This window comes from Hypanus sabinus, chromosome X1 (genome assembly GCF_030144855.1).
Source record: "Hypanus sabinus isolate sHypSab1 chromosome X1, sHypSab1.hap1, whole genome shotgun sequence".
In the NCBI taxonomy this organism is placed as follows: Eukaryota; Metazoa; Chordata; class Chondrichthyes; order Myliobatiformes; family Dasyatidae; genus Hypanus; species Hypanus sabinus.
In genome coordinates, this window is record NC_082738.1 from 24,881,562 (window position 1) to 24,895,686 (window position 14,125).

At 48.5% G+C, this 14,125-nt stretch overlaps 1 protein-coding gene across 2 annotated transcripts in view; it reads right to left on the reverse strand.

The window, feature by feature from the left end:
• stac3 (SH3 and cysteine rich domain 3) overlaps positions 1–11,317 on the reverse strand; it is a 62,688-nt gene extending 51,371 nt beyond the window's left edge. Inside the window, exons 1-3 of one of the 2 annotated variants that reach the window (XM_059955611.1) lie at positions 10,856–11,317; positions 8,018–8,097; positions 2,196–2,262 (exon numbers count right to left, since the gene is read on the reverse strand). In XM_059955611.1, the coding sequence (XP_059811594.1) occupies positions 2,196–2,261 (66 nt within the window). In that variant the 5' untranslated portion in view covers position 2,262; positions 8,018–8,097; positions 10,856–11,317. The remainder of the gene's footprint in view (positions 1–2,195; positions 2,263–8,017; positions 8,098–10,855) is intronic. The other variant, XM_059955612.1, reaches the window with a different exon arrangement.
• Positions 11,318–14,125: the final 2,808 nt, after the last annotated feature.

The window sequence follows — 14,125 nt, forward strand, 5'->3', positions numbered from 1 at the left end:
TCATAGCAGTGACTGATGCACCGTCTCTTCTCACCCTTTATGCTGAGGATTAAACTTCAGCACTTTAATTCTCTTCGATAAATAAGAAGAGAAATTACACTTCTCCTGTCTTTTCCAGCTTTGCACTGGTGATACATGCTCTTGTTTTACCTTGTTCTACCTCAAAGCACTGTGTAATGATCTGATCTATATGAACAGTATGCAAGACAAGCCTTTCAGTGAATCTTGCTACATGTGAGAATAATAATCAATGCCAGATCAATACCAGTAGACCTTGCTGCTGGTTTACCTCTCTGCTGGTGATCTATATTCACCTGGGATGCTGCACAATCTGCAAAATACATCAACCCTCAGCATCACTTGCCCCCATTTGAGCAACTGAACAGCAGATTCTGCCCACAATTGCAAGAAATGATGAACGAGAACTGTGGAAAAGTCTCCAGGTGAAGCAGCTGGACCTGCACTGACATCTTATCTGGAACTTCAGCACCAGCTGAACCCTAACCAAAATCTTTCTTCTCAGAGGGAGAAGCGAGTGAAAGGGAAGAGGTGGAATGTAAAGGCCTTCAAAAACAGCTTGTGGGAAAAGGAGGTGGATATTGGGATAGGAAGAGATGGAAGAACCCAGGTATCGTGTAGCAACACGCAGAAATGGGTGCTTGCTTCCAAAGAGATTTCAAAGAGCCTCTCCCTCAGAGTTTTACCTGAAACACGCTTTTCATGATGTTCCCTGGTCCCTGTCTTCTCCAGACGCAGAGCCTTGGCCGGCACTGCGATTCCAAGGCAGTTGCCTCTCGCGAGCAGGGATCACACTTGGACAACCCTTTGGTAAACACAAGGCGGCCTACCCCACGGAAATGAAAGATCTCGGTGGAAGGCCCCAGAGACTCCTGTTCAGCTCCACTTGCTGAGCACACAGTGTCTGCGACGGCACTCCCCAACTCCCGACACTGCTGCTGGGGAAGATTTTCTGAGCTCTGCGCCCCGGCACATGCTCACTTCAAAGGGCATGTGAACCAAGTTTCAGGGACAAAAATAACCGACAAAAGGATTATTTACTTTGTTGTGTGACGGACGGGAACAGTCTGACAGAGCATTACTCAACAGAATGACATTCGCGCCTCTGTCTCATAAATCCTGGCAAAGTGCAGCCTCCCTAGCCCATCCCATACCTCTGAGCGGTGAGTTAGCAGGGCTGGGCTCACGTGGAGCATGTCGCCAGCAGCCTGCTTGAGTAGGTGGCACAGAGAAGTGGAAGGCAGACTGTGTTCATTACCAGGGTCAGGGGGTCCAGTACACACACACACACACACACACACACACACAAGATAGGGATGTAGACAATACTAAACATCTCACATGCGCACACTCACACATATTCACACCTCCCACACACAAGCCTCCCAGGTTCCAGTGACAGGGACATCTCGGATCAACTCCACAGCATTTTTAAGGGAGAGGGTGACCAACCAGGGGTTGTGATCTACATTGGTACTGATGACATAGGCGGGAGGGGTGACAGTGTCCTGCAGAATGAGTTCAGGGAGCAGGATGGTTCAGAGACAGTGAAACTATAAATGAAATAGCAGAGAACAGAAGAACGGAGACTGGAGCAAACCCCACACACTATTGCTTATTGGGTGACTCTACCTCTGACAGAAGACATCATGCCAGGAAACTCAGGAATTCCCTTGAGTTTCCAATGCCTGTAGTTTCCAATGCCATTCCTTCATTGTTGCCCAGTCACTGGTGCTGGGGTGAATTTTACAATCCCCTGCATCAGCAGGCCTAGGGGTCCCTGCCTAGGGACCATTCTGTGGGTGATCCATACATGTGCTACCAAAGAGTGGCTTGATCTCACCCAATCTCATCGTAAAGTTGGGGACTGACAACCAACCAAGGGGGAAAACACTAATGTCACTGGCCTAGGATGAGCTAGAGAGAAAGGCTACATTAAAGGCTATTTTGGCACCTATTCCTGCAAGGTACAGACAAATCGGCCTGTAACTTATTCAACTTGTTTTCTCACCCCTTTCGATTGGTTTTGGAAGGAAGAAGTGTGCACACATCTGGCTCCATTGTCATAAATACCTCCTGCATATACCCTACCTAATCAGCTCCTTGAATCCCAACCAGTTTCCCTCTCTTCCCATCAGCAAAACATCAACTCAATGAGACAATGTGGCCATTTTTACCGGAGATCCAGGCTGTTCCTCCTTCTGTGGAGCACTGGAATCATTCAGAGCCCCTTTCTCTGTCATTCTGGAATAGAGGGAACAAATTACTTCATGAAATTTGAGTGCAAATTGGTCAGAAAGGACTCATGAAAAACAAAACACTCAAACAGCCCTTGCAGCTGAAGCGGAATTTCACATGCATGACCCCCTGGCCTTATTTATTGCATCTAGTGCTCCCTATGTGGTTTTCCCTACATTAGTAAAATCCAGTGCAGACTAGGTGATCGCTTCACTTTGCCCCAGCTGAAGCTCCTGGTTTCCAGCCATTTAATTCCCCTCCATTCCCACACCGACCTATCTGTCCTTCACCACCTCCACAGCCCATGTGAGGCTGAACACCAACTAGTGGAACAGCATCTCCTATCCCCCCCGGGTGGCCTACAGCCTGACAGCATGAACATTGAATTCTCCAACTTCATGTAACCTCCTCCCCCGCTCCCATTTCTCTCTCCCCGTGATCTACCCAGTTCCTCCCCATCCACTCCATCTGTCCATCACCCACAAACCCCTCCCACTGGGTCCCCTCCCCCACCCACTCCATCTGTCCATCACCCACACACCCCTCCCACTGGGTCCCCTCCCCCACCCAATCCATCTGTCCATCACCCACACACCCCTCCCACTGGGTCCCCTCCCCCACCCACTCCATCTGTCCATCACCCACACACCCCTCCCAATGGGTCCCCTCCCCCACCCACTCCATCTGTCCATCACCCACAAACCCCTCCCACTGGGTCCCCTCCCCCAACCACTCCATCTGTCCATCACCCACACACCCCTCCCAATGGGTCCCCTGCCCCACCCACTCCATCTGTCCATCACCCACAAACCCCTCCCACTGGGTCCCCTCCCCCACCCACTCCATCTGTCCATCACCCACACACCCCTCCCAATGGGTCCCCTGCCCCACCCACTCCATCTGTCCATCACCCACAAACCCCTCCCACTGGGTCCCCTCCCCCACCCACTCCATCTGTCCATCACCCACTCACCCCTCCCAATGGGTCCCCTGCCCCACCCACTCCATCTGTCCATCACCCACACACCCCTCCCACTGGGTCCCCTCCCCCACCCACTCCATCTGTCTATCACCCACAAACCCCTCCCACTGGGTCCCCTCCCCCACCCAATCCATCTGTCCATCACCCACACATCCCTCCCACTGGGTCCCATCCCCCACCCACTCCATCTGTCCATCACCCACAAACCCCTCCCACTGGGTCCCCTCCCCCACCCACTCCATCTGTCCATCACCCACACACCCCTCCCACTGGGTCCCCTCCCCCACCCAATCCATCTGTCCATCACCCACACACCCCTCCCACTGGGTCCCCTCCCCCACCCACTCCATCTGTCCATCACCCACACACCCCTCCCAATGGGTCCCCTCCCCCACCCACTCCATCTGTCCATCACCCACAAACCCCTCCCACTGGGTCCCCTCCCCCACCCACTCCATCTGTCCATCACCCACACACCCCTCCCACTGGGTCCCTTTCCCCACCTCTCCATCACCCACAAACCTCTCCCACTGGGTCCCCTCCACCACCCACTCCATCTGTCCATCACCCACACACCCCTCCCACTGGGTCCCCTCCCCCACCCGCTCCATCTGTCCATCACCCACACACCCCTCCCACTGGGTCCTCTCCCCCACCCGCTCCATCTGTCCATCACCCACACACCCCTCCCACTGGGTCCTCTCCCCCACCCACTCCATCTGTCCATCACCCACACACCCCTCCCACTGGGTCCTCTCCCCCACCCGCTCCATCTGTCCATCACCCACACACCCCTCCCACTGGGTCCTCTCCCCCACCCACTCCATCTGTCCATCACCCACACACCCCTCCCACTGGGTCCTCTCCCCCACCCACTCCATCTGTCCATCACCCACACACCCCTCCCACTGGGTCCCCTCCCCCACCCACTCCATCTGTCCATCACCCACACACCCCTCCCACTGGGTCCCTTTCCCCACCTCTCCATCACCCACAAACCTCTCCCACTGGGTCCCCTCCACCACCCACTCCATCTGTCCATCACCCACACACCCCTCCCACTGGGTCCCCTCCCCCACCCGCTCCATCTGTCCATCACCCACACACCGCTCTCACTGTTCCCATCTGTCCTCCTCACCTCCCTTATTTGGTTCCATGTTCCACCTTCTTCTTCTATCAGATCTCACCATCTGCGTCCTTCGTCACCTCCACCTCTCACCTCCCAGCCTCTGTCACTATCTCCACTCTCCCCCCACTCCATCTTCCAATCACCTAGATCCACCTGTCACCTGCCAGCTCTTGCCCCACTGGTCCCCTTCACCTCTTTATACTGAGTATCTCCTCTCTACTCTCTGTCCTGATGAAGGCTCTCGAACAGAAATGTTGACTGTCCATCCATCACCACAGATTCTGCCTGACCCACTGAGTTCCTCCAGCAGTTGTTGTGTCAGTTTTGAAAACCTGTACACCATTCGTAAGCAGCTCTCTTCTACAAAGGAAATCCAAACTCTGAATTAACACCTTGTGACTCCAGCCTATAGAATTAATTAAAGGAAGAACCACTCAAGTCTACCAATGGATTAACCTAGAATGGAGAAGCTCCATAGATAACAGCTTACCTCTCTCTACACCAACCAAAATAAAGGTTTACATTGTGTAAATGTGAGGCCGTTTCTAGAAAATCATGAACTCAGTGAAAGGTGCCCTTTGGTCTGCCCAAAATTTACTGGTCATCTGGCACACTGAGACGTAAGTAAGAAAGTGCTGCCAAATGCCCCAGGAGTTCGTGCTGAGGGACACACTGAGACTCAGTGTAATGTTGCCGTGGGGAAGCACCATAGTCCAGTTTCCTTCCGCCATTTAATGGTACACAAAGGGGCTGTGACCATCTCTCAAACACTTCACCGATGCATTGTCTAGAGCAAGGGTCGGCAACCCGCGGCTCCGGAGCCGCATGCGACTCTTTCATCTCTGTGCTGCGGCTCCCCATAGTTTGTTAGTTTTTGAAATGTAATTCGAAATTTGAAGATCATGGTGATCTTGTACAATCTAAAAACGTCGTGGAGACCCCATTTCCTGGCACATCCGAACCGGCTCACAATTAGCCACCGTTCCGGCTAAGGGAGATAGCCTACGGGGGTTTGTGAGTACGTGTCTTTTGGAGCATCCGTGCCCACAGGGACGGGTTGAGGGAGGCTTTAAATCAAGGCTGTTTAGTTCGAATAAAGTTACCTTTGACTGCAGTGTCTTTATTTTAGCGCTGCGTGTAGTGCTACACCGCTACAACGTGTTTTTTTATCGCTATTAATATACATCACCACTGCCAATGCCTGACACCCGCCAGTGCGTGCTTTCTTTTAATTCTTCAATCCAAGGTAGGCTACCTATGGAGTAACCTTCAACCCAACGTCTTTTTTTCGGAGTTCAAAATGTTTTTGTTGCATGCAGAAATGTAATTTCGTTTTCTCTGCAGGAGTTCATCAATTTCATAAATGCAACACATTATAGTTTGTTTATACATAGCATAAAGGCAAAAAAAACGTTGTATGCAGTGTTATTTCATTTTAAATGTCAAACGGGTTTTGTGGCTCCCAGTGTTTTCTTTTCTGTGGGAAATGGGTCCATATTGGCTCTTTCAGTGGTAAACATTGCCGACCCGTGGTCTAGAGGGAACTGAAGTGACATTAACCCATGGTACAATGATTGCAGAAAAAAAGATGTTCCCCTGTTCTGCTTACACAGCTGGAGAAGAAAAATGCTTATGTAAGAATGCTGTTCTTGGACTACAGTTCAGCATTCAACACCATAGTTCCATCCAGGCTCGACAAGAAACTCAGAGACCTCGGCCTTCACCCTGCCTTGTGCAGCTGGATCCTGGACTTCCTGTCAAATCACCAGCAGGTGGCTCCCTCACCTCCTCCCCTCTGACCTTTATCACTGTTAGAACAGAGTGAGGAGTGGATGGTAAATAATAGAAATTTGTGGATCACAACCCAATAAATTGCAGAGAATCATATCTTATTACTGGGAAGAAGGAAGGTTAGGGTTATCCCACAGGAATCGGGTGATAAGATAACCTATACATTCACGAACGATAGGTTGGGCAGGCAAGGAATACCTAGAAAAGAGCAAACTGGGGAATTTTGTTGGGTGGGGTTGTTGGATTTGAGGGAGCCCAGAGAAGAATTTGTGACCAGACTTCCAGAAACTGGGGTGTTGCAATGTCACACCACATGCGACCGTTTCAGTTTAGTTCCAGTGCACTTTTCAGCAATAAGTGTGTTGTCTTGGAAACAGCTGATGACACGCATCAGAATCGGCAGCTTCCGTGACTCGAACCTGCTTTTCTCGTAATGAGGGCAGGTGCTGGTTTCAGTGGTGTGGTCTCTGAGTGGCCAAGGTTGGGCCCATGGGGGACGAGTGCAGCAGGCTATCACTTTGGCCCTGTCTCCAGAGCGAACGGCCAAAGTGCTGAGAGGGTGGGAGAAAGGAGGACAAGGACTCAAACATTAAAAACAGGAGAAAGTCACTCAGCCCCTATCAGCACTGTTCCTTCTGAGCTGCACGGGTGCACGGCCGTGCAGTAACTGAAATGCTCCTGCACACATAGCCTTTATTGCTGCACAGCTAAAGTTTTCTTTTATATAATATTAATATAACTTTGAAATTATGTTAATATGATTTTGAAATCTATGTGAATCTAATTGTGAAGTAGTATGTGTTAATATAATCCATAAATTTTCTAAGTAATAAATGTGCATTCTTTACTTTGAAACATTTTAGAGCTTCAATGTATTTCTATTGTTAGTGTTTCAAGTTACAACTCTTACAAATTGTAACAATAAACACAGAATGGAAGTCGGTAGCTCATTGCTAATGAACCGCCAGCCCGCTGAACACCTGCGCCATCTAGTCAAAACATTTTACTTTTGTCATTGTGCCTGTCAGTTGTTTTGATTGCCTAACATCGTTTACTTGTGTTGTGAATTGTAGTTTGTGTCTGTTTGATGTGAAAAACTCTCTATTCTGACTTTTTGGTATGTAATCTTTCAAAAATAATCATAATCTAATAAGAATTTTTATAAAGTTTACAGAATGTGAAAGATTTTCTTTGTACTGTATTTGACTATACCCTTCAATTAATAAATAAAAAGTAATATGATTTTTAAATTTTCATTCTAAATATTCATAGTACACACATTACAAAGAAAACATTTAAAGTGCCACACAGTTTTCAGGCCATATAAGAATTTCCTGCTCAGAACAATGGTTGCTCCATGCAGCTGTAAAAAGAAAAGTTAGAGGAAACGTTGCCCGTTAGGTCTGACCTGCCCCACAGGTTATGAATGGCCAACTTGTGCACTGTCCATACATGTGAGCAGGCATTTGAGACACCGGGGGGGTGGATTTGCTGGTTGCCGTGTGGCTGCAGGCACCTTCCGCTAGGTGGGAATTGGCTCTGAAGCAACATCTGTATTGTTGAATTAAATACTCCATGCTACCCTTGGTTGGCCGATGGTTTTCTTTAAATATATTACCAGGCAGCTGTATTTGCAAACTGCGTTATGAATGCTGCTCAAGATCAGATCCCAAAAACAACCTGGATACAGCAGTCCCACATGTTTCCTGACATTTAACTGGACTGAAGCGTGCGATTTCTCAGAGCCTTATATCATTGCACTAAGTTCTCCCATTTCAAACCAAAGAACTACTTCTGAGCCCTGAGTGAAGGGCAGGTTTTGGCATTACCACTGTTCTGGCAGTGTGTATTACACAGACCTTTGTTAATGGGTCAGTCCACTGCTCACTCCACCGATCTCCCTCTCACTCTGCTTCCTGGCAACTGGAGAGTTGGCAGCCTGTTTATGAGAGAAATATGTTTGAGAGGATCTGGTATTATGACGTGCAGAGGAACTGCGATCCGTTGAAGCTTCTGCGTGAGACATCGGGCGATGGAGGTGGGGCTGGCGGGGAACTACAGCAGCTGTTTCACTATCTGAAACGATCGGGCCCCAGCAAGAGATGTGTGAGCTCACTATAAATAGCACAACTAAGACTCCAATGCTCCTCATAAACATGGCACCTGCTTGCTGTGGCTCCTCCTGCAGTGTGATTAGGACTGGGCTACATTGGGAGATAGGACCCTGAGTCTAACCAGCTTTCCACCTCCCTCAGCCTTTCTCCTTCCTCACCTGCAAGTTCCGACCTTGATAGTGCCCCAGACAGCAGACCTCAAATCCGGCATGCAGTCAGAGCAACAGTCTCCACACCTTTGGTTGAGCCATGGGGAGAAGGCTGCTTAAAACGACGTAGGGATCCCATACAGTCAATCTTGGTGAGCACTCTGCTGTCAGCAAGACTGATTGCACCTCACTTACATGGGACTGTCCTCCAGTCACCCGATCTTTCTGGAGAAATTATCCTGCTTTTAATGGGAGGTGTTGTAGTTGGTGCCGACTCCCACAGTTTTCCCTGCCCTTTCAATACATTGTTTACTGAGTAAATTGACGTTATGTCTTGCATAGTATTTTGCTGCCTGAACATAGAACATACAGAACAGGAACAGGAGCTTTCAGCCCTCGATGTCGTGCCAAACTAATTGATCTAATGACATCTGATAAAACTAGCCCCCTCTGCCTGCACGTGGCCCAGATTCCTCCATTCCCTGTGTGTTCTGTGAGCCCCTTAAACGCTTCCACCACCACCACAGGCACCCACCACTCTTTGTGTAAAAAAACCTGCTCCTCCTATCTCCTTTGAACTTTCTCCCTCTCAGCTTAAGTTGATGCCCTTTAGTAGAAGACAGTTCAACCCTGGGAAAGAGATATCTATCTGTTCCGCTCAAAATTGTAAGTCTCCCCTCAGCCTCTGACACTCCAGAAAAAAAAGCAAGTTTATCCCTTCTAATCTGGACAGCATCCTAGTAACCCCATCCTGCACCCTCGCCATCATTCCTGTAATGGGGCAACCAGAAATGAATGCAGTACTCCAACTGCGGCCTAACCAGAGTTTTATAAAGCTGTGACGTAACTTTCTGACTTTTGAATTCAACGCCTTGAAGATGGCTGGGCCCAGGACACTGTCCTGCAGTGATGTCCTGAGGCTGTGGTGATTCACCTTCATCAATCACGACCACCAGCCACATAGGAGGTGACTCCAACCACTGCAGTGTCTTATCCTTGATGCCCACTGACTCTACTTTGACCCCACACTCAGTCAAACACTGCCTTGATGTTAAGGCAGTCACTGGAGTTCAGCTCTGTGGCCCAACTTTGGACCCGGGGTGGGGTCTGGAGACAGTGGTCCTGACTGGGTTGTGGTGAGCTGGTCACAGGTCGGAGGTGATCAGATCTCTCAGCACTTCACGGATGACGGAGAGCAGGCTAAGAGGTGAATAGATGGATTGGATTTCTGCTTTGTGAAGGGGATGTACCTGGGTGATTTTCTTTCACTGCTGGGTAAACATAATGTGAGAACTGATGGGTAGTGTTGGCGGTGGGTGGGGCGGTTGAGGATGGGGGGGTGGTCTTTATGAAGCAGCGGGGCAGGGTGATGGTAGGGAAAGGGTTGGTGGGTTGAGTCATAGATTCACAGACTCATACAGCGCAGAAACAGGCCCTTTGGCCCATCTGGTCCATGCCAGCCAAGATTCCCTTCTAAGCTGGTCCCATTTGCCTGCATTTGACCCTTATCCCTCCAAACCATTCCCATCCATATATCTGTCCAAATACACTTCAAATGCTGTTAATGTACCTGCCTCAAGCAATGCACTGACCATTCTCTGGGTGAAGTTACCGCTCTGTTCCTATTAAATCTCTCCCCTCTCACCTTATAACTGTGTCCTCTAGTTCTTTATTCCCCAACCCTGGGAAAAATATTGAATGGATTCGCCCCATCTAAGTCATTCATGACTTAATATCATCTCAGTCTTCAGTCTCCTACTCTGCAAGGAATACTCGACTGCTCAACCTGTGCCTTCATGTCTAGGCAACGTTCTGGTGAAAGAAAGGGTTTGAGGGAGTCAGGGTAACCGGATTATCTGGCTTCCAGCATTTTTTTTTAGGAAGGTCCATTCCCTGCGAGTTGGCAGCGGGACACCCGAAACTTGCAAATTCAATCAGTCGCCGAATTTTGCGACGGGGCGAAGGACGGGCGTGTACGGTCTCACCTCAAGGTGCTGAACGAACAGGTTGTTGATGTTTGGGACAGCGAGACAGATTTGTATCGGAGCTCCCCGCCAGAGGATGCAATGCACCGTGCGTTCACAGCCCTGTTACTGGAACGAGTTTACTATTGATGAGGAACATGAGTCCTTACACCCAGGGTCCCGAGGGACTTGGCTTCAGGGCTATTCTGAGCTGGGAGGTCAGGAGATCTGGTCGCATCTAAATGCGGATCTTCACAAACATCAGCTCAGGTTCCAGAGGGGCAGAGAACTCCCATTCAATTTGCATTCCTAAACTGCACAAAACCGCTTTCGAAGTTCGCCCACTTTCTGCTAACAAACGGTTACAAAGTTTCAAACTCAGCACACGTCCCAGGTACCCGTTTAAGAGCAATTCCCCTCCCCCCCCAAAAAAAAAAGTTCGTAAATCGGCATTTCCCCGGAGAACAAACCTTGGACTATTAGAAGAAGTGCCGGGAACGAGGCGTTTTCGGGTTCTCTTTACCCCGGTGAGCGGAAGAGACTCCCTGTCCGTGGCTGGTGGGCTGAGCGATGTGGTCGGCGGCTGTTCCAGCGAACACTGGGAGTCGGGTAGGCTCAGTGGGAGATGACGGAGACACTGCTCGGGCTGACAGGGGGTAATTGGAGCCGTTGACGGCTCCTCTCCTCCCACAGCCAAGCTGCAATGAATGGACCCTTCCCTCGAGGACCGCTTTTGTGTAACGCCCCGGGGTCTGGCGACTCACTTCTAAGCCGCCTGGATTGGAGGTGGGAGCGAGGGCAACAGGTTTCCAGCAGTCACCTCAGCCCCCGAACTAGTTTACAGTCTGCTCCAGCTCAGTGCACACACACACACATGCACACACGAAAAAGCGGGCACGCACGCACACACAAAACAGGTACACAGACACACACACAAGTATACATCCACACAGACACAAAAAAAACATGTGAAACAGAATCAGGATCCTGTTGCGCCACGGATCTTGATCATGCTACTTTTATTTAACCCCACAAACCTTAATTCCTTATATATTCACAAATGTATCGATGTTGTTCTGAATGAACCCAGTGCCTGAGTCTCCATAGCCCTCTGGGGGGGGGGGGGGGGAGTTTGGCCACGTCTGGGTAAAGAAATCGCCCCTCATCCCAATCCTGAATAGCCAGCCACTCATTCTGAGACTGTGCTGCTAGTTCTGTATTTCATAGAAAATAGAACAGTGCAGCAGAGTGAAACTCATGATGTCGAAATTATAACCAATTCTAAGATCAATCTAACCTTTCCCTCCTACATAGCCCTCTATTTTTCTTTCATTGGTTGCCTACCTAAGAGTTTTTTAAAATATCCCGAAGGCATCAGCCTCCACTACCACCCCTGGCAAAGCATTCCACACATCCACCACTCTCTGTGTAAAAAAACATCCCCCCCCCCCACCTGTACTTTCTTCCAATCACCTTAAAATTATGTCCCCAGGTATTAGCTGTGTCAGCCCTAGGAAAAAGTCTCTGGCCATCCACTCGATCGGTGCCTTTTATCATCTTGTACATCTCCTATCAGGCCACTTCACTCTGCAGAGCAAAGCCCTACACCCCATAAGATATGCTCTCTAATCAAGGCAGCATCCAAGTAAATCTCCTCATCCCGGGAGAGACATCATCCCTATATCCAACCTGTAAGACTCAGCAAGGACTCCTTCCATTGTTCTAAATTCTAGAAAACAGTCTCAGTCCCTCAACATCTCCACAAACAGTGAACCCACCACCTCAGAGAAGAGTTGCCAGAAAGTCTGGTGAATCTTCTCTGTACCCTTTCTGTAACAAGTACATAATTTTTTTAGGTAAGGAGGCTGAAATTGTACACAATATTCCAATTAATTGCTGTAAGATAACTTTCCTGTACCAATGAAGGCAACCATATTATAAGATATCTTTACTGTCTTACTCAAATACTTTTGCAATGAAGGCAACCATATTTTTTGCCCTTCCAATTGCCTGCTGCATCTGTTTGTTCACTTTCAATGGCTTGTGCCCCAAGAAGCCCAGGTCTCTTTGAACATCAAGACCTCCCAGTCTACCACTTGGTAAAACTGCACAGCTTTTGTTTTACCCACTGACCTCACAACTGTTTCACATTCTGCTCCACCGGCCATGACGTTACCCAGTCACTCAGCTTGTCTACATTCACTTGAATTACCAAGATTCCAACTTGGCTTCATATCATCAGCAAACTTTGAAATGTTGCATTTGGACCTCTCGGGCAAATCATTGAGAGAGGTTGTGAACGGCTGGGGTTCAAGCACCAATTCCACTGGTCCCAGCCTGCCAACTCGAGAGGGATCTGATTGTTCTTACTTTCCATCTTCTAATCAGCTCTGGTTCAAAGTCAAAGTGGAGTTTATTGTCAGGTACACAATACGTCTAAACACGGGTGCAATGAAAAACTTCCTTGCAGCAGCATCACAGGCACACAGCATCAGATAAGCAGCATTCATAAGAAAAAAACATTTATTAAACATAGATTATGCACAAATTTTACAAGCAATTATAACAAGGAAAAGCAAATTCCATTTAAGTGCAAAGTGGTCATGGTGCTGCTAGACTGTAGTGATCAGGGGTTGTGCCAGTCAGTCCAAGAACCAACTGTTTGAAGAGAAGAAGCTGTTCTTAAACCTGGTGGTGTGGGACTTCAGGCTTCTGTACCTCCTGCCTGATGGTAGCTGTGAGAAGATGGCATAGCCCGGATGTTGGGAATCTCTGATGGACATTCCACATTAATGCATCGACCTCAATACCATGTGCTTTAACCTCGTTCAACAACCTCCTGAGAGGAATTTTATTGAAAACCTTCTGAGAATACAATCTCTCTCTATCCACTGGTCCTCCTGATCTATACTGCGAGATACATCCTCAAAGAACTCCAGTAGATGTGTCAAATTTGATTTCCCTTTCCTACATTCATGCGGACTCTGTTCAATCGTGATTTTATTGTCTTGCTATTCAATAGAGAGCAATGCTGCATTTCCCGTGTGTATCTCAGGAGATCGGCAGTTTCGGAGATACTCAAACCACCCTGTCTGGCACCGATAATCATTCCACAGTCAAAGTCACTTAGATCACAATTCTTCCTCATTCTGATGTTTGGTTGAACAACAACTGAACTTCTTGACCATGTCTGTACGCTTTTGTTCATTGAGCTGCTGCCACGTGATTGCTAATCAGATATTTGCATTAATGAGCAGGTGTACCTAATAAAGTGGCCACTGAGTGTGCGAACAACAAAGCTTGTAGAAATTGCTCTTTCTTATCAATCAGATGTGGTTACCATTTTGAGTGATTTGTGTGTCTTTTTGTGAGTTACAGACAAAAGTGACTTATTATTGTCTGTAAACACAGAGCCCATTTGCTACCCAGTGTCAATTTACAAATTTACTTCACCACTAGTTCCTTTTATTTCCAATTCTGCACCGGGCCCTTGGTCCACCAGCAATTCTAGGAGATTTTCTGTGGCTTTCATGAAGACAGGTAGGGGTCTGAGCACCCATATGTGTGCAAGCCATACATATGTGCAAACCTTTAGGAAACAGAATGGATTTGCCGGCAGCTTTGGAACTGTAAGGATCATCTGCCGATTTGGGACCTCGGCTCGTAGTTACACTTCTGACTTATGAACCGTTCAGGTTGCACATGGTTCACAGGAATGGAACCCTGCTGTGAACCAGGGA